At 37.9% G+C, this 24345-nt stretch overlaps 1 protein-coding gene across 1 annotated transcript in view; it reads left to right on the forward strand.

The window, feature by feature from the left end:
* The window catches only part of Ttc6 (tetratricopeptide repeat domain 6), a 163889-nt gene that overhangs the window by 40430 nt on the left and 99114 nt on the right, over nt 1-24345 (forward strand). The window contains exons 3-4 of the mRNA XM_048361981.1: nt 10893-11003; nt 18025-18237. Coding sequence (XP_048217938.1) covers nt 10893-11003; nt 18025-18237 — 324 coding nt within the window. The remainder of the gene's footprint in view (nt 1-10892; nt 11004-18024; nt 18238-24345) is intronic.

A 24345-nucleotide genomic window follows, 5' to 3' on the forward strand; every position in this document is an offset into this window, starting at 1 on the left:
ATAAATATATTATTATTATATATAGGTGATTCTGCATTCTTTACCTTATATATGGTGTATCCATGTGTATATCTGTGGGAGGAGGGGTGAGGAGGACACTGAACTTGAGGAAAAAGGGTGGTAAAGTGCAGCAGTGGAGCGCACTGGACACTGATGAAAGTGAATATGCAACTTGAGGGTAGAGATGGAGGGAGGGACTGGGAGAGAGAGAGCGAACAGATGACACTGTACGAAAGGCAATGTGCTTACTATCGGACTCATGTTAATATAACTCCTCTGTATATCACCTCTCTATTAACAATAAAGTAAACATTTTTTAAAAGTCTAAAAATTACTCAGTAATGAGTAATGAGAAACAAGACAAATACTTACCTGAAGAATTTAAATTGTTTATGTGATTGTGAGATCTTGGGTTCTCTAAAGGAAATGCTATGGAATAGCTGGAGCTAGAATTTTAATTTTAGAGCCCATTTAAAAAATTATTTCTGTGCAACAGATTGTCGCAAACTTTAGCAGATTGAAATGATGAACATTTGTAACTTGACACAGTTTCTGTGGTCCGGGCATCCAAGCCTAGTGTAATTGCACGATCCTAGCTTCAGGTGTCTTCTGGGATATGTCAACGTGTTAGGTGGCACTGTTGTTACTGGAGGACTTGCTTATGATGGAAGGATGAGCTCTCAGGCTGCTGCACATCCAGGCCAGCCCTTCGGTGCTGGGTGTTGGCAGGACACCTCCGGTTCTTTGCCATTTGGACTTCTCCACAGAATGACTTGTGTCCCATGATGTGACAGGTGGCTTCTCCCAGAACAAGTGATCTAGGAGAGAGAACTGGAAGATAGCATCTGTTTTATGAAACCCTACAGCACTTGGTGGCTCATGTAACTCACTGGGAAGAACTCAAGGAATACTCACTCCTTACATTAAATGAATGTCTCAGCTGACATAGCGAATGCTATGTAGCCTAGGACAGGTGTAACAAGCCAAACTTATCTATAGGTTTTTCAAAGAAAATGTCTTGTCTTTGTCTTCTTCGGTATGGATATTAAGGAGTGAAGAATAGTGTATCTCCTATCTGTAGGCTCTATCATCTTCTGGAATTATTTTTTTCATAACTTTATTTTTTTGGCCAGTCCTGGGCCTTGGACTCAGGGCCTAAGCACTGTCCCTGGCTTCTTCCCGCTCAAGGCTAGCACTCTGCCACTTGAGCCACAGCGCAGCTTCTGGCCGTTTTCTGTATATGTGGTGCTGGGGAATCGAACCTAGGGCCTCGGGTATACCGAGGCAGGCACTCTTGCCACTAGACTATATCCCCAGCCCCTTTTCATAACTTTTATTGTTGTTATTTGTTTGCTTTTGTGCTGGTAGTGGTGCTTGAACTCAGGGTCTGGGTGCTGCGCCTGTCTTTTTTTTTTTTGCTCAAGGCTGGATTGCTACCATGTGTGCCACAGCTCTAGTTCTGGTTGTTTGACAGTAAATTGGAGGTAAGTGTCTCATGGACTCTTTTGCTCATGCTGGCTTGGAACCATGATTTCAGATTCCTGTCTTCCTTCATTAGCTAGGATTATAGGCATAGCACTGAAGCTTCTCATTACTTTTATCTTGAATGACCTGGTTAAAATAGGCTTTTTCATGCAAAGTTCCATAATTTTTTGTTTGTTTTTTCTAAGAGCATTGTGCAGTTCTGAAGTATAGAGCACTTGTCAGAGGAGTATCACAAGAAGTAGAAATCTTGAAATGCAGTGGTTTTGTGTTTCTGGGACTAGTGAACTTAAAAAAAACGGTCTATTTAGGACTTCTGTAGAAAAGACGCCACCTATTTAGTTGTAAATAGTGCCTATTGCCATTCTGGTGTTTAAATGTACACAATAGCCACTCTATTTCTCTTTTCCCTAAAATGTTATTTTTTAAGAACTGGCAGTTCTGAGTGTAGGATTAAGCCATCCAGAATAATCACATAAAACGTTAGACTAGGAAAACAGACGTTAGCAGGAGAGGGAATAAATGCAAAGCAGGCTGGCCAGAGCTGGCGCTTGCCAGCAGAGAGGCCTAGAGGCCAATGTAGTCAGGGGTTTGCCTGCAGCAAGCAAGAGGAATGAGAAGGAGCTATGCAAATCAGTCCAGTTTCTTAAGAAAGTTCCCTGTGTGGACAAGGATTTGTCCAGAGCCTTCAGGCCTCTTTCCTGCCTTCTTTGTGAAACATGAACTTCATAGTAGGTTATTTAAAGGCAGTATGTCTCGAATAAAAGCCTATAGCCCATGTCACTGAGCCGGTGTTATTTGGGGGTGGGGGATGCTGACTGGCCAGGTGAACACTGGGGAGACAGTTGTTCCCACCCCTTCTTTGACTGATGAGTAAAACAATAGCCAGCCTGCCTAACAGGCTACCTGTTTGAAGGACTGTAGGTGAAAGAACAGAGGCTGTGTTTGCTGGGAACACTTCCTGGAGCCCTTTGGGGTCACATCTGGGGTTTGAGCGTCTGTGAGGATTTTGTTCATCTTTTAAATGCCTTCGTTTGACACTGTTTGGATACGAAGTTAGACACCACAGGGAGAAATGCCGCGGCAGGATGGAGGAGCTGGAGTGCTCCCACTCGGGTGCATCTTCAGTTACTTATGGAGTTCTGAAATTGTCAGACCCTGTTGAAGATGTGGAAGTAGACACTTCTTTATAGTTTAGGACCCAGGGAGACAAACCAGCGTTAATGCATGTTAGACAAAACATGAACTGTACTAAAACATATTCTCTTTGGTTTTCTTATAGTCCCAAACCCAAGATTTTTGATTCAAGTCAATTTTAATGTCTCCATTTAATAAATGTTTTCAAAGGTCTCAAAGTACTGATTTTTGTGGCTTTTCTCATTTTCTGATGTTTTGTTTCTATGAATTGATTTAGTGTCTTATTTCTAATACTTTTGTCTGTCATGGAGCATGGACTCAGGGGCTGGGTGCTGATTCTTCTTTATTTTATTTTTATTGTTATTATGAAGGTGATGTGCAGAAGGGTTAAACAAGTCAAGTAATTAGTACCTTTCTTTTTGCACAGTGTCTCCCCTTCTCTTGCTCTCTTCCAGCTTTTCCCTCCCATCACCCCATACAAGTTGCATAATCCCTTTTCAATATTGTGTCTAGTGAGGACCACTGCTGCCTTTGTTTCCCCTCTGTTGCTCCATTTCTGCGTCTCCCCTTACCATTCCAAACACAGGTAAATAAAGAAACAAGACAAAAAGAAAGGAAAACAACAAAAGGCAGTGAAGAAAAACCCTCTTGTTTCCATTTCCTGGAGTTTATTTTGATAAATATTTTATATGATCAGATGCATATAAGCATTGTACCTTTGTGTTCCTCTCCTAAGAGCATCCTTTTGTCTTACTGTGTAAATGTCTAGAGTCCTATATGATAGATTTATCATGTTCCAGTATATGTTAGATATAGCTTCTGCATGTGGGTGAAGCAACGTTATTAGTGACACTTGTTGTTTCCATATCTGTTTATGTGTCTCTGTTACTAAAATTTAGATCCAGTATCAACAAAATATATTACAAAATATTGAAGGTGAATTTTGTTTCTATAGATTTGTATAGGTTGTGTACATCATCAATGGGCAATGTATTATAGTTATAATGTATACATTTTACCACTATATTAGTTTAAAATGTCCAAGGAATAGGGAAATGACATAGTTTTTGTTGTTGTTGCATACTTACTTTGAACTGATTTTGAACCACAATCTGAGTCTCCTGAGTAGCTAGGATTATTGCCAGTGTCCTGTTCTCTTCAGTTTCCTTTTTATTAGGAAGACTTTATCATTAGTTCTTGACTTTCTAATTTATTTTCTTCAACTGATATATTAAAAGCTCTGCTTTTAAATATATAGTTGATGGTCTTAATATTATTTGAGTTTTTCTTTAAAACATCACTTTATATTCAAGTTTAATATTTTCATCTTGCTGTTTTTGAACTCATTATATTTACTCTGTATGAATTTCTGAATGTCTTAGATAGAATTGGTATCTTACTGCATCTTTTGAGCACATAACAAAGTTTATTTAAAATTAATTCCTTTGAGGTTTCAGGGTATTTTTATTCTTCCATATTTTTATATTTTTATGCAAGAATCATAAATTGTCTTTTTCTTTTTGTTTATTCCTGAACTGAATACTTCTGTTCACTCTAAGTAAGTGCAAAAACGAGTAAGTTTCAGGGTCATCTTTGGCCGTCACTCTTTCTGAAGTCCAGTGTGTTGATATTCTCTGGTATATGCTATTATACTCATATTTTCCTTCATTTACTTAGACATGTTCTTCTTCAGTTCTTTGAGCATACTTAAAATAGGTGATCTTAAAGTCTTTGTATCAGTAAGTCAAATATCTAGAGTTCCTTTTTAAAATTTAATTTGCAAAAATCATTATAAAGGTGATGTGCAGAGGGGGTTACAACAACAGAAGTCAGGCTCTAGCTTTCTTTAGGGATATTTTCTGTTGATTATTGGCCTATTCCTTTATATTTCTTTGCATGTGTCATGATAATTATTGTTGTAAATTGGATGTATTGAATAACTTGATGAGGGCTGGGAATATGGCCTAGTGGCAAGAGTGCTTGCCTTGTATACATGAAGCCCTAGGTTCAATTCCCCAGTATCACATATATAGAAAACGGCCAGAAATGGTGCTGTGGCTCAAGACATAGAGTGCTAGCCTTGAGCAAAAAGAAGCCAGGGACAGTGCTCAGGCCCTGAGTCCAAGGCCCAGGACTGGCAAAAAACAAACAAACAAACAAAAAACCAACTTGATGAGATGGCTGGAAATAAGATTCTTCTTTTCCCACTAAATTTATTCTTTCTGCTGCTTCTTTTGTTTTGTCATTTAACAGAGATTTTCTTGAACTAATTCTAGAAAGACTATATTCTTTGTTGTGTGTGTCAACAAAAAACCTGACAGCTTAATGGCCAACTAATGATTGCACATAGATTTTTTAAAATGTCTAGAACCACTATTTTCTGGTATTTGTCTAAACATTATTTTGTGTTTTTGGAGACCTCTTAAACTAAGAAAGATAGTTTACAACTTTTCCTTAGCTTCTACCTGCAGCAGGTAAAAATATTTGAGTTTTGGGGTCTTTTCTGAGCATCCACACAGCTCTTGGCATGCTAACCTTCATCTCCACATGGACTACAGTTACTGAAATATTAATTTAATTGTTACCTTTGTTTTTCAAGGCTATTGCTTAAAGAGCAGGGTATGAGAAGTGCGCAAGTTAGCATGCTAAAAGGTTTACTGTTCTTAATGAAATTCATTTATTTTTATTGAATAAGCGCTCTCTAGATTGCCACAAGCCTTTCAACAGTAAGTTTTGGAACATGCAAATAAATAAGAAAGTAGGGTTCACACACACAGAAAAAAGCTATGAGTAGGAACTGTTCTTGAGAAAGCTTCTGCTTTGAATAATTGCTTATCTTTTGTTGTTATACTTTGTCAGAAAATCAGGAGAGTCTATCCTCATGTCATTTTAATGAGATCTTTTAAAAAGTTAACAGAGAAACCTCAGAATGTAATGATACTTGTAGACCAAATGGACTTAATATACATCTATAGGGCATTTCTTCTAACTGCTGCATAGTATACAATCTTGTCATTAGCTCTTGGAACTTTCTTCAAAATAGGCCATTTTTTTAGGACATAAAATGTCTTAGCAAATACAAGAAAACTGAAATAACTGTGTATTTTTATTTATTTATTTATATATTTATTTATTTATTTATTTATTGTTGCCAGTTCTGGGGCGTGGACTCGGCCTGAGCACTGTCCCTGGCTTCTTTTTGCTCAAGGTTAGCACTCCACCTCTTGAGCCACACAGTGCCACTTCTGGCTTTTTTCTATATATGTGGTGCTGAGGAATTGAACCTAGGGCTTCACGTATACGAGGCGAGCACTTTACCACTAGGACATACTCCCAGCCCTAACTGTGTATTTTAACAGATCACTGTGGCATTAAACTAGAACTTAAAAGCAAAACAAACAAGGAATTTCTTTCACTAAGAGTTCCTGGAATCTATTTAAAATGAAATAATCAACCAAACTTTTGGGATAGAGCAAAGTTTAAGAGAACATTTATAGTTATGAGTGCCTATGTAAAAATTCAGAGGGAGCACAGCTTTCAGGATGCCCTTCAAGTATCTAGAAAAAGAAGTATAAGCCAAACTCCAAATTAGCAGATGCAAGAAATAATGAATGATTAGGGTGGAAATTAGCTAAAGCAAAAATGTATACAAAGAATTAGTGAAACAAGTAGCTGTTTCTATCAAAAAATAAATAAGATGGATAAACAAATCTTTAGTGACCAAAGGGAGAGAAGAGTCTCAATAAAATTAAATATGAAAAAGAAAATATCACAACAAATACCCAAGAAACCCAAAGACCATAAGGGAATACTTTGAAAATCTATACTCAAATAAATTGGAAGAAATGGATAAATTTCTAGATGCAGTTGACCTAACAAAATTGAACCAAGAGGATATACACAATGTAAACAGATCTATAACAAGCAATGAGATTGAAGCAGCCATAAAGAGTCTTTTATGAAAGTGAAGCCCAGGACTTCATGGACTCACTGCATTTCTACCAGACCTGTAAAGAAAAACTAACACCAAGACTCTTTACACTCTCCCTTGAAGTTGAACAGGAAGGAATGCCATCAAATTCATCAGTTCATTCCAAAAGCAGACACACAACAAAGAGAATTATAGGCCAATTTTTAAATGAACATCTATGCAACAATTCTAAATAAAATTCTTCTAAGTGGGCTGCAACAACACATTAAAAAAATCATACAATACAACTAACATACCTAAATCAATAAGGATGAGGTTAAAGATAAGGAACACATGAACAGAATTAAGAACAGGAATCACATGATCATCTCATTTGACTAAAATAAAGCTTCCAAAAAAGCTTAACACCTTTATTAATAAAAGCTCTGAAGAAACTAGGAATACAAGTAATGTACCTCAACATATAGCCAATATGATATTACATAGAATAATACTGACATAATTTCCCCTGAAGTTAGGACCAAGCAATGTGTCAGTTACCACATTTTATCAATAGAGTATTAAAATTCCTAGTCAAGGAAATAAAGGAGGAGAAAGAAATTAAAATGATCCATCATTTTGGGATTATTTGATATTAAGATCTTAGGTGGTGTATTGGTGGCATACAGTTTTATTTGTTTATTAGAGATGGTTTTAGCTTCTAGTCAGTCAGGTTTTCATTTTCCTTCCAAATATATGGTCAAAGAATCCAGTAATAATGACATTTTGGTCTTCTCTCCTGGAATTATTTAAGGCACTTACTATGTTTTTTGTATTCCATTGACTTTGATCTGCCTGATGTAAGTACTGTTGTGAAATATGGCTTTTTGGCAAGGTTCTATTTACCTTGTATTTCCACTCTTATGGATAAGACTAGGTTTCTTCTGGTTGTAGCTTCTATTTTCATGGAAAGGGCATTGTGTTTCATTGATTCTTTTGTGAGTATTTATTAAAATGTTCTTACAGATTTTTATTAATTTGTTAATTTCAAAAATCATCAATGTTAATTAAGTAAACATGCTATAAGGAAAACAAGATGAATGGAAAAGAAAAAAACCTCAGCAATGGCCTATCCACATAATTCTAAGAGAGTATCCCTTGGTGAAGATGTATTATTTCTAAATAAATAACTTGATTTCAAGTGTATGTCTTTATATTAAGGTATTATGTGTGGAGAAATTTATTAACAGTATTTTTATTATGAAATATTTTATTTTTTAAGTTTAAATTTTATTGTAAAGGTGATGTACATGTTACAGTTACATACATCAGGTAATGAGTACATTTCCTTTTGAACATTGTTTTCCCCTCTCTCATTTTCTCCCACTTTTTCTCCTCTGACCTCTCTCTTCTACAAGTTCATTTCCAGCATAGTGTCTAGTGAGTTTCACTGCTGAATTGGTTCACTCTTGGTCCCACCCTTTCTGTTATTCCCTTTCTCCTCCTCAAATCAGATAAACTTACATACAAGACAAAGGGTACAGAAATGAGAAACAGTGACACAAGGGAATAAGCCAGAGAAGAAACAAAATAACTGCAAACAGTACAATAAAAAGAATAAGTACATATCATACAAATTTGATGCTTTGTTAATTTTCAATCCAAATTGTTTAAGTAAATAAACCTTTCCAATAATACCTTCTTTCATCATATATGAACAGTATTTCTAAATTGGTGTTTAACATACTTCTATACATTAATGATATATTTATAAAGCTAATACTTATAAGTAATTTTTTCCAGGCCTTCAATTTAGTATCTAGTCAGTATATTTATGGAAAATGAAGTCATGGAGTCAGAAAGTCTTGGCTTGATGTTTCCAGCTGTAGTGGTAGATTTTTGTATTTCTATTTTCAATTATGTTGGGTTTTGCTTATGATTTGTTGCTGGTGCATTCTCTTATGCCTTCTAAGTTGCTTTTCTCTTTTATTACAATGAAATGATTCTCTTTTATCCTGGAATATTCCTTGTTTTGGGGTCTATTGTATTTGATATGAATATAACTACTTTATTGCTATTATTGTACCTTTGATGACAATGACTCCTGGCCCCTCTCCCCTACTACCTTTGTTGTTAAAAACTGTTCCAGATTGACTTTTTTTTCTGTGCCCTCCTGGAGCTTGAACTCAGGGCTTGGGCGCTTTCCCTGAGCTTCTGTGCTCAAAGTTAGGGTTCTAGCACTTGAGCCACAGCTCCACATTCGGCTTTTTGGTAGTCCATTAGTGATAAGAGTCTCATGGGCTTTCCTGCATGGGGCTGGCTTTGAACAGGAATTCTCAGATCTCAGCCTCCTAAGTGGCTAGGATTGTAGATAGGAACCACTGTTGCCTAACCAGCTTGACCTTTCAATATTTTTCTTGGTACTGGGATTTGAATTTAGGGCTCCATACTTGCCAGGTGGGCTACTCTTCTGCTCCATCATACTTTAAGCTCTCTTCTATACTGGTTATTTTAAGGATATGATCTTGGTTTTCATGTAGGGCAGGTGCCTGAACTGCAATCTATCTACTTCATGCTTCCCACCGTAGCTCGGACCAAGGAGTGTGTCACTGTGCCCACTTTCCCTCTCTAGATACGGATTGTGTTTTGCCTGGGCTTTCCCTTTCCCAGACTCCCGAGTAGGTTGGATTACATGGGCGAGCCTCTGGTACCTGGCTCCCTGTTGACTTTTGAAAGATGTTTTCATTAGATGAAGACTTGGTGTGAGTAATTATTTTCTTTCAGCAATCATCCTTTGGATAGGCTGCTTCTTTGTCTTTTTGCATAATTCTGACAAGAAGTCAAGATATGAATGTGTGGTAATTTATCTTTGATAATTTTGTAGTCTTTCATGTTTTGTATTCATTGTGTAGTTTTTCTTCTGCATCTTTATTCTAAGATATTTTCTTTATTCCTAGATTTCATTGTTTTGATTACAAATGACCTGGCACAATCAGAATCACTCTTTACGTGAATCTCCTTAGAATTCACTGACCTTATTACATCAGAGGGTTTATAGCTGTTATGCAATTTGGAAAAGCTTTGGCAATTATTTTGTGTGTAACAATTTTCTTATCTCACCTAAACCTTTTCTGGAGCTCCAATTAAATATATATCCGACTACATATTTGCTCATTTTTTTCAACTCTATTTCTTTTTGCGATTTATTTTAGAGGGTTTTTGTAATACCTTCAAGTTAATTGCCATTTTCTTCTGTGATATCCTCTTTGTTGTTAATGACAACTAGTGAGATTTTTATATGATAATATAGGTTTTTTATAGATATTGCATTTGATTCTCATTTGTGTGTGTGTGTGTGTGTGTGTGTGTGTGTGTGTGTGCATATGCTCATGTGTACATGCTCCAAATTGGGTTTGAATTTAGGTCCTCACACTCTTGCTTAGCTTTCCAATTCAAAGCAGGTGCTCCATCACTTGGGCCATGCCTCCAGGCTAGAACTTTGCTGGTTAACTGGAGTTAAGAGTCTCGAAGGTTTGTCGGCCTAGGCTGCTCAGCTAGGGTTACAGGAATAAGCCACCAGTGACTACCTTGAATGCCCATTTTTAGGATAATAAAGCTATTGATGAGAATTTGTAGTTTGGACAGAACTAGTGTCTCCTTCCTTCTAGTTTATTGTTAATATGTGATTCCCTTGTCATCTCAACTAAATAGTATGTACCATGGCAATTGGCCTTAGTAATGGTAGAAAATACACCAACAGTTACATCCACTAAAATGTAAAGGTTTTTTTTTTTTTTTTGGCCAGTCCTGGGGCTTGGACTCAGGGCCTGAGCACTGTCCCTGGCTTCTTTTTGCTCAAGGCTAGCACTCTGCCACTTGAGCCACAGCACCACTTCTGGCCGTTTTCTGTATATGTGGTGCTGGGGAATCGAACCCAGGGCCTCATGTATACGAGGCAAGCACTCTTGCCACTAGGCCATATCCCCAGCCCCTGTAAAGGTATTTGTATTTCCCTTTACTCTCAGTTGGGTTATTTTTTAGTTTTCATTTTAACTATCTTGTGCAGTATTTTACACTTTTTGCTTTAATGAGTGTTTTATGGTAGCTGATATATTACCCACTTATCATATTTTAAATCTAATAATATATGTATAGAGATCAACAAATTAAAAGGCCATGAAATAGAAAGAAGAGGCAAAAATATTTTAATATGTCGTCTTTTTCTACATTTCTCACTGGATGCTATTGAGTAGTTTATATTTCTCATTTATTGGATTAATTAACATTTTCTCGAATGAATAATACACCTCAATGATTTTAAATATTGGCATAACTTTAACTGCTTATTTCTCTTCCATTCAAGGAACTTTCTTTAATGGAGCAAATGGGCCTCAGCTCATCTCATAAAGAAGTAGAATCACTTCAGAAGGAAGCAGAGCAAGGGTCAGAGACAAGCGCTGAAGAAACTGAAAAGGTGAAGTCTTTGATAACCATCTTCTTTGCCTATGTGAAAGTAATAATCGGTCTCCTATTTCTTGAAGGTTTGTATAGAAAGTTACACACATCTTCCTCTATGTTGTTAGGAGTGCTGGAGTTTGAGATTCTTCTGGTGGAGACTGTGTCTTTTTCACCTTTGTTTTCTTGTCAACTGCTTCAGAACCCAGCAATAGTGGAACCAGTAGCCAGGTGGCAGTGGTATGTGGATAAACCAACTTTGAAGCCTACAGCATGTACTGTGGGCTTAAGACTTATATTAAGAATAACCATCTCAATGGGACACCTCTTAGACCGAAGTCTCTGGTCATTAATCTTTTAGTAGGCACACTGAAAAGACATGATCAGTTAGGCTAAGCAAAATAGAAATAACTACTAAAATCAAATTAACTTAATACCATTCACTACATTTATGTAAGGTATAAGGGAACATATTATTATTAAGTAAACTATGAAAAAGGTCAACAATGAGGTGCCTAGTTTAGGCATCATTTTAACTATTTAAAATAAAGATTTAAATGAAGGTTCTTTTTTTGTAATTTTGTGGGAAACATCCTCTCAATTTTGACATGCATAGCAACCAGCAGTCATTTCCAGCCACTATTAATGAGGAAAGTAACCACTTCTTTAGAGGTAAGTAGCTGTTGGTATCTGTAATGGCATAAAGACATACCATAGTATGTTTCGTACCAGGCATTTTCTTTGTCCCTTCCTTCCTTCCTTTCCTTTTTTTTTTTTGTTCCTACTTGTGCTCAACAGAAGAACTCTACAATCTGCCCTGTCTTTTAGATTGTCTTAGAAGTTTCCCCGAGAAGTTTTAGGCTGAGATTCGTGTGGGCGACACTGGTCCTCATGCTCTCATCTGAGGAGGACCTCGACTCTTAGTGACACCTGGCCCTGCCCTCAGAGCATGCATGGTTCAGTCCTGAGCGTCAGTCCCTCCGATAAGAGCTCTCTCAGTTCTTTGATGCAAATTGGTGTTTTGGGAAAGGAGTATTATTGTTGGAATTTCCTTCCTTCCTTGCCTGCCTACCTGCCCTCCCTCCCTTCTTCCCTCCCTCCTTCCCTCCCCTCTTCCCTTCCCTTCCCTTCCCTTCCCTTCCCTTCCCTTCCTTCCTTCCTTCCTCCCTTCCTTCCTTCCTCCCCCTCTCTCTTTCTTTTGTTTTTTTAGTATTCACTAGTGTGATTATAGCAGTTTCTGAATTGTCATGGTGAGTAATTTCCTCCCATACTCACAATATAAAAATGGAGCTGACTTATATTCATTCTTTTTTATATTAGCACTGTTTTCCAGCATTGTTTTAGATATCAGTGATACAAGATAAAGGGACTACTAGCCCAATACATAAAAAGAAAAACTGGTAAAATACTATTGAATTAAACTTTAGTGGAGACTAATTACATAGTAGAGGAAAAACATGGAAATGAGTTCATTTATTTACATATTCACTTGCTGAAGAATAATTGCAGAGTTTCTACAGTGTGTCAAGTCCTTGAGATACAAAAGATAAATAATAATAAAGATAAACGTCTTTTTGGAGTTTCTCAAGCTGAAGTGTTTTTCTTTTTTCTTTTGTCAGTTGTGGGGCTGGCCTGAGTGCTCTCCCTGAGCTTTCCTGATCAAGCCCAGCACTCTTCCACTTGGAGCCCCAGTACCCCAGACCAGGCTTACTTTGAACCTCAGATATCAGCCTCCAGGGTAGCTAGGACGACAAGTGAAAGCCACCAGCGCCTGGCCTCCAAACTGAAGTTTTAAGGAACTCAAACTTCTTCATTCTAAGATGCCCTTTCACACTTAAACTAAGACCCAGTAAAATGGCACATGTTGGAGGTGTACATTTAGGAGGATCCAGGTTTAAGAACAGTTGGGTGAAACGTCTGAGATTTTATCTGAACAAACAAGTTAGGTGCCTATAATCCCAACTGGGCAGGGAGTATCAATGTGAGGCCAGACAAGAAAAATAAAACATGATAATATTCTAGTTCTTACAAATGAGGAATATCATGTAACCTTCTTTGAGTTTGGCTCACTTCACTTAATATAATTTTTTCTAAGTCTTTCCTTTTTTTTATGAATGGGGCAATGTCATTCTTTCTGGTGGAAGCATAGAACTCCATTGTGTATATATATATATATATATATATATATATATATATATATATATATATATATATATATACAACATTTTCTTGATCCATTTATCTACTGAGGGGCATCTGGATTGGTTCCATATCTTAATCTGTAGTAAATAATGCTGCAATGAGTATGGCTAGGGTGGTAGCTATAGTATGGCCTTGTTTGTGGTCACTCAGAAGTGGGGTTGCTGGGTCATAGGGGAGCTCTATGTTTAGCCTTTTGAGGAACCTCCATACTGCCTTCCAGAGTGGTTGAACAAGTTTACCTTTCCCTGCTAGCATCTGTTGTTATTCGTTTTCTTGATAATGGCCACTCTAACAGATGTAATGTCCAATTCCAATGTTGTTTTGATTTGCATTTCTTTTCTATCCAAAGATGTTGAGCACTTCTTCATGTGTCTCTTGGCCATTTCTATTTCCGACTTGAAGTCTCTCTTAAAGTCTTTAGCCCACTTTTTAATGGGGTGGTTGTTTCTTTGGGGGCTTGTTTTTGCAGAATTTAATTTCTTGAGCTGTAGGTATATTTTAAGTACGAGGCCCTTGTCCCTTGTATGGCTAGTGAAGATCTTCTCCCAGTCTCTACATATCTCGCTAGCTATGTCCTTTGCCATGAAGAAGCTCCGCACTTTTATGCAATACCATGTAACCAACTTTTCTTTGATTTGTTGTGTTTCTGGGTCTTTATTAAGAAGGTTTCAACCTGTGCCAAAGGATACCAAGTGTTTTCCTTATTCCATCCTGCAATATTATCAGGATATCTGCTTTTACCTCAAGGTCTTTGATCCATTTGGAATTGATTCTGGTGCAGGGTGATATATAAGGATCTAACTTCAGTTTTCTATGCATATTTAGCCAGTTCTGCCAGCACCATTTCTTGAAGAGGCTGCCTTTCTGCCATCCTATTTTTTTAGCTCCCTTTTCAAATATTAGGTGGCCATAGGTCTGCAGATTCATTTCTGGGTCTTCAGTTCTATTCCATTGGCCCACAGGCCTGTTCTTGTGCCAGTACCAAACTATTTATTTATTATTATTATTATGGCCTTGTACTAGAGTGTGAAGTTTGGTATTGATATTCCTCCATAACTGTTCTTCCTGCTTAGGATTGCTTTTTATTATTTGGGGTCTTTTATTGTTCCATATGAATTTTGGGGTTGCTTCTATTTAATTAAAGAAATAAGTTGGAATATTGGGATATTGGGATATTGCATTGAATTTCTATATAGCCTTTGGCAATAGTGCCATTTTCACAATGTTAATCCTTCCAATCCAGGAGCATGGAAGGTTTTTCTACTTCCTTAGATCTGCTTTAATTTCCTTTTTCAGATTTGTGAAGTTTTCATTGTAGAATTCCTTCACTTCTTTGGTTAAGTTTATTCCTAGGTATTTTTTAGGCTGTTGCAAAAAGAGTTGATTTCCTAATTTCAGCCTCTCTCTTCTCATTGTTGGAATAGAGAAAAGCTACTGGTATTTGTGGATTAATTTGTACCCTGCTAACTTTGCTAAAGTTTCAGATCAGCTCAAGTAACTTGGGAGTGGACTCCATGGGATTCTCTAAATATAGGGTCATATCATCTGTAAAGAGGGAGGGTTTTACTTGTTCTTTCCCTATTTGGGTGCCCTTTGTGTTTGCCTCTTGCCTTATTGCTCTAGTTATGAATTCTATTACTATATTGGAGTGGAGAGAGCAGACCTTCTTGTACCTGATTTTAGAGGAAACGGTTTTCACTTTTCACCATTAAGTATAATGTTGGGTTTGTCATATACAGCCTTAATTATATTGAGGAACATTCCATGGATTCCTAGTTTTTCCAGAGCTTTCATCATGAAGAGGTGCTTTACCTGAATCTATGGAGAAGATCATGTGATTCTTGGTCTTGCTCCTATTGATGTGTTGAATTGCATTAATTGACCTGCATATATTGAACCAGTCTTACATCCCTGGAATGAATCCTGTTTGATCATAGTGTATACTTTTTTTGATGAGTTGTTGGAGTCGACTGGTATTAATCTTATTAAGAAGTTTTGCATTGATGTTCATCAAAGAAACAGGTCTATAGTTCTTCTTCTTTGATGAGTCCTTGTCTGGTTTTGGGATGAGGGTTATGCTGGCTTCATAGAATGAGTTTGGTAGTGAACTTTCACTTTCAATTGCACTGAAGAATTTGAAGAGTATTGAAGTGAGTTATTCTTTGAAGGCCTTATAGAATTTGGCTGTGAAATCTGTCTGGGCTTTTCTTGGATGGGAGGTCTCTTATTGCTGTTTGTATTGTGTTGCTTGACCATGTCTATTTAGTGGTTTACATCTTCTTGGTTTAGTTTGAGTATATCAATTTTTGCTAGAAAGTCTTCCATTCCTTCCAGATTCTCAAATTTGTTAGCATAAAGGTTCACAAAGTATTCCTTTATGATGTTCTGAATCTTTCTGTAGTGATGTTTTCATTCTCGCCTCTTGATTTTGTTTCAGTGTGTTCTCTTCTTTTTCTGGTGAGGTTTGTTTGGGGTCTGTCAATTTTGTTAATTTCTTTGAAGAACTAATTCTTTGCTTTTTTGATTCTTTGTTGTATATTATTATATCCATTGATCTCTCTTGGTCTTTGATCTAATATTTTTAACCTAATCAATTTTGTAATCTCCTGTGCTAATTATTTGAGGACCATTGTTTCACTGCTTGTTAGTGAATTTTATGACTTCGAATTTCAACAACTGAAAGGTAAAAAAAAATCATCATATCATGATGAAAGCACTTTTGACATTGCAGACCTCCCAAAAGGTCTGAAGGAGACCCACAGGAATCTGCAGACCACATTTTGAGAGCTAGTAGTCTGCTAAAAGGGAAATAAGCAAAAGGGCACATCTTTGAATCAGTTTGTGGGCATGTAAACAAACCTTTTCTGTTTATCCAATTTATAACTTTGAGTGAGTAGTGTAACTTCTCTAAACCTCAGTTTCTTCTTCCCTGTGATGGGTTCCATGGTGTTCTTACCCTGGAGCCTTGCTGACTGTTAGAATTAGGTGAGACAATGCTTCTATCTATTGGCAATTTGGATAGTGATGATGATGATTGCCTGGGCAGATACAGTTCAGTGTGATTCAGGCTGAAGCAGAGGCATGGGACACAGAACAGGAACTGTTTGGTGGAGAAGGTGGGGCGAGCAGAATGAGTCTCAAGATGGGCTTGCAGCTGGAGGGCTCCCATGGCCCTCTCTGAAGGCTTTCCTCCTTCTCTTTCCTATTTCCGTGGATGGGGCATCCCTTCAGTCTCCACAATAGTGTCTCAGGAAACTGCAGAGAAAGATAGAAACAGAGAAATTAAAAAGAGAAGGAATGACTGACAATGTCAAAAGCCACAGAGCATGACCTCAGTGAGTTTGTCCAGTGAGCTGTCACTGGAACAGGACCTGTGATGTGTACCATTCCAATATGTCTACTTTGCCATTTTATAAAAAGGCTCTTATAAAAATTCACCCACCTCTACTTTCTTTTTAACCAAAGTGGTGAAATACCTTAACCAAGATGAAATTTATGTTCATTGACTGATTCAGGACTTGAATTAAGTCCCATTCTAACCTTAATCTTTCCATAATACCCATCAGTATCTTTAGAAAAGTGAGCTCAGTAGTCATGCTTTGCTTTATTAATTTAGACATCTTGGCCCAGCTACTCTTCCTTGTACAATGAAGAATCTGCAGTGTTTGGCACTGTGTGCATTTTTAAACCTTCTATTTTACTTATTAGCAAATGAGTTTAATGGAAACCAAAATGTTATATTGCATCTTAGTCATCCTATATAATTCAGACTTTTATGTAAACCAGACTTATCTGATCATTTATCACATTGAAGCAACAAAGTTCTAACTTTTAGTGATTTGCAATTCTGAATAGTCTTGATTTGAAATTAATACCCAAACATAGCCATAAAGATAATTTCCTTCAGATTTGTTGAGATCCAATTCCAAGTCACTGAGACACCTTAATTTTTTTTTCTTTTGGTGCTGATATTGGAGTTTGAACTTGACCCATACTTCCAGCCCTTTGTGCTCTGATTATTTTTGAAATAGAGTTTGGCTTTTTATACAGAAAATGCTCTTCCTAGTTACAGTTCCTGCGGTAGCTGGGATGCAAGATGCATGCCACCATGCCGAGCTTTTTCTGTTGAGATGGGATTGCTCCATCCCAACTGCCCTGAGCCGATGTAGCACTAACATTCTTCCCATCTCTGCTTACTGAGAAGCTAGAAGTACAGATGTTACCCCATGGTAGTAGGCTAGGGGGACATTTTCATTAGCCTAGTTGGCAGACATTTCATGAAAAATTTTTACCTGTATGTGGGATAGATCTGTGGTGCCTCATGACCTTCTGAAGCCTGCTCAGTGTTTCCTTGAGAACTGAAATCAGATTTCTGGAAGAACAGCTGCTTAGTAGCAATCCCGTTTCTCAGACCCATTGATCATCAGGACTGAGCAGGTCTCTATTATTTAGTGTGCCCAAGACTGACCTAAGATCCAATTTGGATAATGAAGTAAGCTGTCCAGTGGTGGTTTGTGTGGATTATATGCTAGCCTTGCTCTGTGAGTATCTGGGTAAGACTCAGGTCTTGTCCTAGTCCGACAGTTTTTGTGCATTTACGATTGTGGACTAGGTATATTTTCTGATGCAGAGGAAAATAAGGCTCGGAAAATAATTTCTCAGTCTTAACTTTTTAAAGTCAATTTGAGTTTATCAAAGTCTGTAGCAGAAATTTACCACCTTGGCTCAATTTCAAATCTACATTTTCTTGTTTTCATTTTGTTGAAACAGAAAATATTGCATAACTGACAGCTTTGAAAGGACTAATAAGAACATTGTTGTGTGTTTACTTTTTCCAGCCCGGTGTGGCTGAGGAGCTGACAGAAGCGGTGTCGAGTGTTTTCCAGATTGAACAGGAAGATGCTTTTGAATGGACAGCCATGGACAGAGATAGTTCAGAACTTAAATTGCAGGCAATCTCGGAAGCTCACCCAGAGGATGAATCACTGAGACCTCTGCGAGAGAGACATGCTGCAGCTGATTTCAAAACAAGCAAGAAGACATCTTTAAAGGTAACAATAACAACAACAACAACACCCCACATACTCGGTCTCCAAACCCAATTTATATTCGACAAAATGGTCCAGGCAAAGCAGAAGGAAAGGAGATGGAGTCCACTGTCAGAAGGAACCTGGGAAGTACAAACTGTCCATTTAGTAAATGCATACATTCCTTAAGAGTGTCTCTTGCCAATCCTAGTTACAACTCTGAGCGTTTATATTTTTTGAGAAAAGAAAGACTCTTGGTTCTTGCTAGGAACTGACAAAGAGTCTTCTGGGTAGCATCTCAAAGGAATTCAGAGCTACATGTGGTGCAGGAATCACACTGGGAAGCATTATGTCTTTGCCCCACGTAACATTTATCCTGATGAGTCTTTTCCTATTGTGTAAAGGTTTCCCAGATTTACTTATGTATCATTTATATATATATATACACATACATATTACCATATTTGCCTATTGTTCTACTATTATATGTAATTACTTTGAGTCAGTCATATTTTGGCTTAAATACCCAAACTTGTTTTGTTTTTTAAAATATTTATTTATTTATTTGTTTGTTTATGGGTCTTGAACTCAGTGCCTAGGTGCTGTTCCTGAGCTTTTTTGCTCACGGCTAGTGCTCTCTACCACTTTGAGCCACTTCCAGTCTCCAGGAGTTAATTGGAGATGAGTCTCTTGGACTTTCCAGCTAGGTCTGGTATAGAACTGTGCTCTTCACATTTCAGCCTCCCGAGTAGCTCAGATTACAAGGGTGAGCCACTGGCCCTGCCATAAACTTATTTTAAAATGTAAGTATTAGTGGTATTTTGAAAAGGCTCTTTTCCCAGCATATCATGTTTGTTGTTACCAGAGACGGTCCTCCGTGTGACCACCTCAGATGGGCGCTCCCCTCTGGATGAAAGCCTTCCTGAGCGCCCCTCCACTGGCTCCCTGTGGTTTTGTTCCTGGTGTTCTTTGTCTGAGTCAACTGGACATTTACCTGTTCTACAGCTTTTGCCGAGGATTCTGGAGACTGAAACCTGGGCGTTATCTGTGACCTCTCACTTCCCTAGCCTTTCACATATAATCAATTTGCCAAAAACTTAGATTATTATAAAATATTATTGCGTGTGTGTGTGTGATTTTTTTTCAGTTGCCCTTTTCCCTGCTCTGTGTCTTCATGACCTTATGTCTGGATTGTCTTTTGGTTTTTCTTCAGTTTTCAAGCTCTGCTTTCTTAGGTTCATCCTGTATAACACTAGCCTATTGAGCTTCTGGAAATAAAGTAGATAACAAAGGACACTTACAAGTAGGATTTTACCAGATAAAACCCACATTGCTCTCAGTGAAGACAGTCTTTTCCTGTGATGGTGACCAACTCCATCAGCAGTCCTGTTGTCTGTCTGAAGCAGGACTTTGGGTATGAAGCGAAGCCAGCCAAAGCTAAGTGAACTCCCCCAGGGATTCCTGTGTTTAGACCGACACTCTCTTGTCATCTAGAGACAATAGCATTCTGATGAAAAATGTCAGGCTGTAGGGCACAGAGGGAGGATCTTCATGTCTTCTGCTTCAACGTCGTGAATCACGTCATAATTCTGGAAATAAAGGAAATCATAAGTGGCAAAGTGGTAAGCTACTCAGTATGTCAAAGAATGAAATAGGTATTCTTCCACACCATAACCCATCGCAAATTTAAATCTATCCTAGAAAAGTCCAATAATATTGTTTTGGCTTATGATGACATCTATTAAATATTTTTAAGAAACTGTGCCAAATTACTTGTTCTTAGTTAAAAGACACAGTCCTTTCCAAAGGTAACTAGAATTGAGTGCTTACCTTCCCTGCTACTTTGCTAAATGTTTTGTTTTTTATCATATTTTTTCCTGATAACATTCTTACTATTACCACATTTTATAATTGAAAATAATAGCTGATTCAGGAGAAGATACATCACCTACCTTAGTGCAAACACCTTGTTCAGTTGTAGCGGCAGGTCTGACAGAGGTATTCTAAATGTGGAATTTCAGTTTCACCATGTTGCCATCCTGCTCATTTATAAGAGTAAACAACAGAGGTGTAGTTAGCATAAGAACACAGGCTTGAGCTGAGCATGACGGTGCATACCTACAATCTCAGCATTAAGGAAGCTAAGCAGGCCAGCCTGGGCTCTACACTGAATCCTAGGTATGAGAGAGAGAAAGAGAGAGTGAGAGCGAGCTATGAGAGGAGAGAGTAGAAGAGAGTGAGGAGAAAGGAGAGAGAGGGGAGATGGGAGGGGAAGAGAGACTGTGGAGATATTAGAGAAGATGTCAGAAATGCCATGAAAACAGCACTGAAAGTATTTCTGTGATTAATTCCAACAAAGTGTTACCAAGAATCTTTTGTTCATTTGTGTGAACATCTCAAGAACAATTATTATCCATGAACTTTAACCCTGTGTGTGGGCCATAAGGTTAGCCCCAGTGTCTCTGGCAAAGGAGTGATGAACAATATATTCCAGCAAACTGGGACAGATTGGGGGGTGGTGGTAAGAGTTTTGGACATAATCAATAAATAAATCTAATAATGAAGTACTATAAAGGGGGCAATGCAGGTCTTCAGCTGCTCAGATTCACGCTGGAAGGCTTCCTTTCACAAAAAAATAGAGAACTTGGACAATTCTATTCTATTGGCCATTTCTATTCTTAGAAGCTCATTAGTACTCTGGCATAACTCATCACCAATAATACTGACTTTGTGAAGAAATGAATGACTGATGTAATGCCCGTAAAAAGATTGATGAGAGTTTTAGAAAGGAAAATGTATGTAAGAAACAGATTTGAACATGTGATCTGGAATTCTAAGTGGGAGGCAGTTTAAGAAGTTTGGGATGCTCCAAATCCCCCAAATTCTCATCAAACAATTGTGAGTGATTGACTTCATTGTATCTTAAAAATAGGCAAGTGATGAAAGAAAAATACATATCCACAAAGAAACACAAATGTGGCATATGTCTGTAAAATTTAATACCAAGAAGGCTGAGATCTGAAATGGGCTGAGGCCTGTGAAAAATGCGAGGAACACAAAAAGGTGATTTTTGTGTTAGTTTTGCAGCAGAGGGAGGGGGGAGAGAATGGCCCCCTGTCATTACGGATGAATAGTGTAATGACAGCACATGACAAAGCAGCCTTAATTTATTTTTGGAAAAAGGTTGTGGTTTGAAATGAACAGAATATGTGACAGAAAGGGAAGCTGAAAAACTCATCTTTCACTTGTTAAATCTGACAAGGAAAGTGATCTTTGGTTTAGAAAGAAGAGAAGAAAAGTTGATTTTAAAAAGCCCTTCAATCCCAAGATTTATGAAAGATTTTGAGTTATCATAGAACGGATAGGCTGCAGGAGGTGATTTTCTCCTGCTGAGCTCAGCAGTGGCTTTGAGAAGCTGCGGTGTTGGGAAAGTGCTAGAAGGCGGGCGGCTAGTCTGTCTGCAAATCTGACTTCCCTTTTTTAAGGGTAAAAGTTTTGATTTCTGCAATTGATGAGTTATTCTTGGACAAAACTATAGAATGATTAAAGAACTTATTAAATGAATTATGCTTGGACCCTTATATAAAAACAAGAAGGCTAATCACTTGGAGCAGATTCCAGAAGGACAGGCCTTGGGAGACTAACCTTGTTTCTCCCAGAATTTCTAGACTAAATATCAGAAGAGTGCCACATGTGTGCTCAACGTGAGAGACTTCTGGGAAGGTCACAGGCTCTGGAGCCACGTTTCCAGGGACAGAATTCTTTCTCTCTGTGTGTGGTATGACTGTAGATCATGGAACTGCTTGTATATCTATGGCATTTTCATGAGGAAAGTGACAGTGCCTATCTCTTCATGTCCCTGTGAGGAATGTATATTCCTAACAGAAAACTCAATAGCTATTAGTGATTGCTATTATCCTCTAAACTTAACCAATCTATTTTTTCCTTATCTTATACTTCATTTATTTATTTATGAAAAGTTTTATTGTTACAGTTATATAAGTCAGGTAATGAGTGCATTTCTTTTCTTTTCCTTTTTTTTTTTGTGTGTGTGTGTGTGGTCACGGGGCTGGAACTCTAGGCCTGGACACTATCCCTGAGTTCTTCAGCTCAAGGCTTGTGTTCTGCCACTTGAACTACAGCACCAGTTCTGGTTTTCTGTTGGTTCATTGGAGAGAAGAGTCTCAGACTTTTCTGCCCAGACTGGCTTTGAACTACGATCCTCAGATCTCAGCCTCCTGAGTAGCTAGGATTACAGGCATGAGCCACCGGTGCCTGGCTATGAGTACATTTCTTTTTGAGCAGAGTCACCTTTTCTCTTGTTTTCTCCCAGGAGTAATCTAGTTCTGAAAGCCTCCTAAAAGTGTATTAGATGGGATAGCAGGTGAACTGCTGGATGGATGTCTAATTAGCATAAGAGACAGAATGCAAATGGTGAAAGAAATGATGAAATAGTGCTCTTGCCAAGAGCATCTCTGATGCTGATCTTTGATGGTCGCATCTCTGATGAAACTTAAGTGGGATAAATATATGTAAGATTCTATCTTTGAGTCCATAAACAAAATAGGATGGCAGGGCTCAACAGTAGCAGCGATGAAAGAGTTTTACTCAGTAATGTCATTTTTGCTAGGAATACAAATGGTTGACAGATGTCATAAGAGAGAACCATCTTTTTAGTGGATGATCTAATCATATCATACTTCACATGCTGTGTTCAGATCTGAGTGTCCAATCCCAGGAAAAACTGAAAACAGAGAATGTTTGAAAGAGAACATTCAAGATGATAAAGGATGGTACTTCGAAACAATATCCTATCAGATGGAGTTGAAGGGAGAGGGATGTGTTTCTGGGGAAAAGCAGGTCCAGAAGAGTCAACTACATTCAAGTATTGACTTGTCTGTAGAATAGAAGAGAGCTAAGTTGTGCCTGTGTGGTTTCCTGTATGAGATTTAAATTGGCACTGGTGGAGGAAAGTGATTAGGCTCCGTAATAAAAAAGCAAACAAAAATTCTAGCAACTGAAAGAGTTTCAAAGAGGACATGGCTAACTCTGGGTGTACCAAGCTCTCTGTACCAGACAGTGTTTAAGCCAGATGATGACTAGCGGTGGAGGTACTATAGAGGAAATTCACTCATTAACGAGTGGTAAGATGGAATGCTTGAACTTGAAGATGTGCACCTTGAACTTTCATTATTCCTTATTATAGTGAGCTAGTGTAAGAACTCATTTGTCATTCTTTTAAAAATTTTTTATTGTCAAAGTGATGTGCAAAAAGGGGTTACAGTTACATCCATAAGGTAGTGAAAACATTTCTTTTTTTTTTTGCCAGTCCTGGGGCTTGAACTCAGGGCCTGAGCACTGTCCCTGGTTTCTTTTTGCTCAAGGCTAGCACTCTGCCACTTGAGCCACCGCGCCACTTCTGGCCATTTTCTGTATATGTGGTGCTGGGGAATCAAACCCAGGGCCTCATGTATATGAGGCAGGCACTCTTGCCACTAGGCCATATCCCCAGCCCGTGAAAACATTTCTTGTCAAACTTGTTACCTCCTCCTTCATTTTTCTCCTACCCTCCCTCCTCTCCAGATCCCCTCGTCCCAAGTTGCACAGTTAGTTTACAGCACATTGTATGTGTCGCTATTGCATTGGTCTGCCTTTTACCCTTTCTCTCAGCATTTTGATGTTCCCCTTCCTTTGCCTGATCCAGACAAACATATATACATACATAATGTATATATGTATATGTATGCATATATGTACATGTATATATATGTGTATATGTGTGTGTGTATGTATATATTACCCAGGGTACCAAAATCAAATACAGTGACAATAGGGGCTAAACCATAGGGAAGATAAGCAAAAGAGAAAAGAAATAATTTCACATAGTGCATTAAAAATAACAACAATGATAAATTACTTGTTTCTATAACTTGGAGTTCATTTCGCTTAGCATCATCTTTTGTGATCATACATACATAGCTATTGAGCTATTGTGATCATCTGCTAGGACCATCCTAGACCTACACTAATTATTACTGAAACAGGCCAAATCTTGCATCTCATTTATAAGAGCTTCTGTGTTTCTGTCCCCTTTCCTACTATTTTACCATATCTTCCTACCTTCTTCCTGAA

The sequence above is a fragment of the Perognathus longimembris genome, chromosome 14 (assembly GCF_023159225.1).
Source record: "Perognathus longimembris pacificus isolate PPM17 chromosome 14, ASM2315922v1, whole genome shotgun sequence".
NCBI lineage: Eukaryota > Metazoa > Chordata > Mammalia > Rodentia > Heteromyidae > Perognathus > Perognathus longimembris.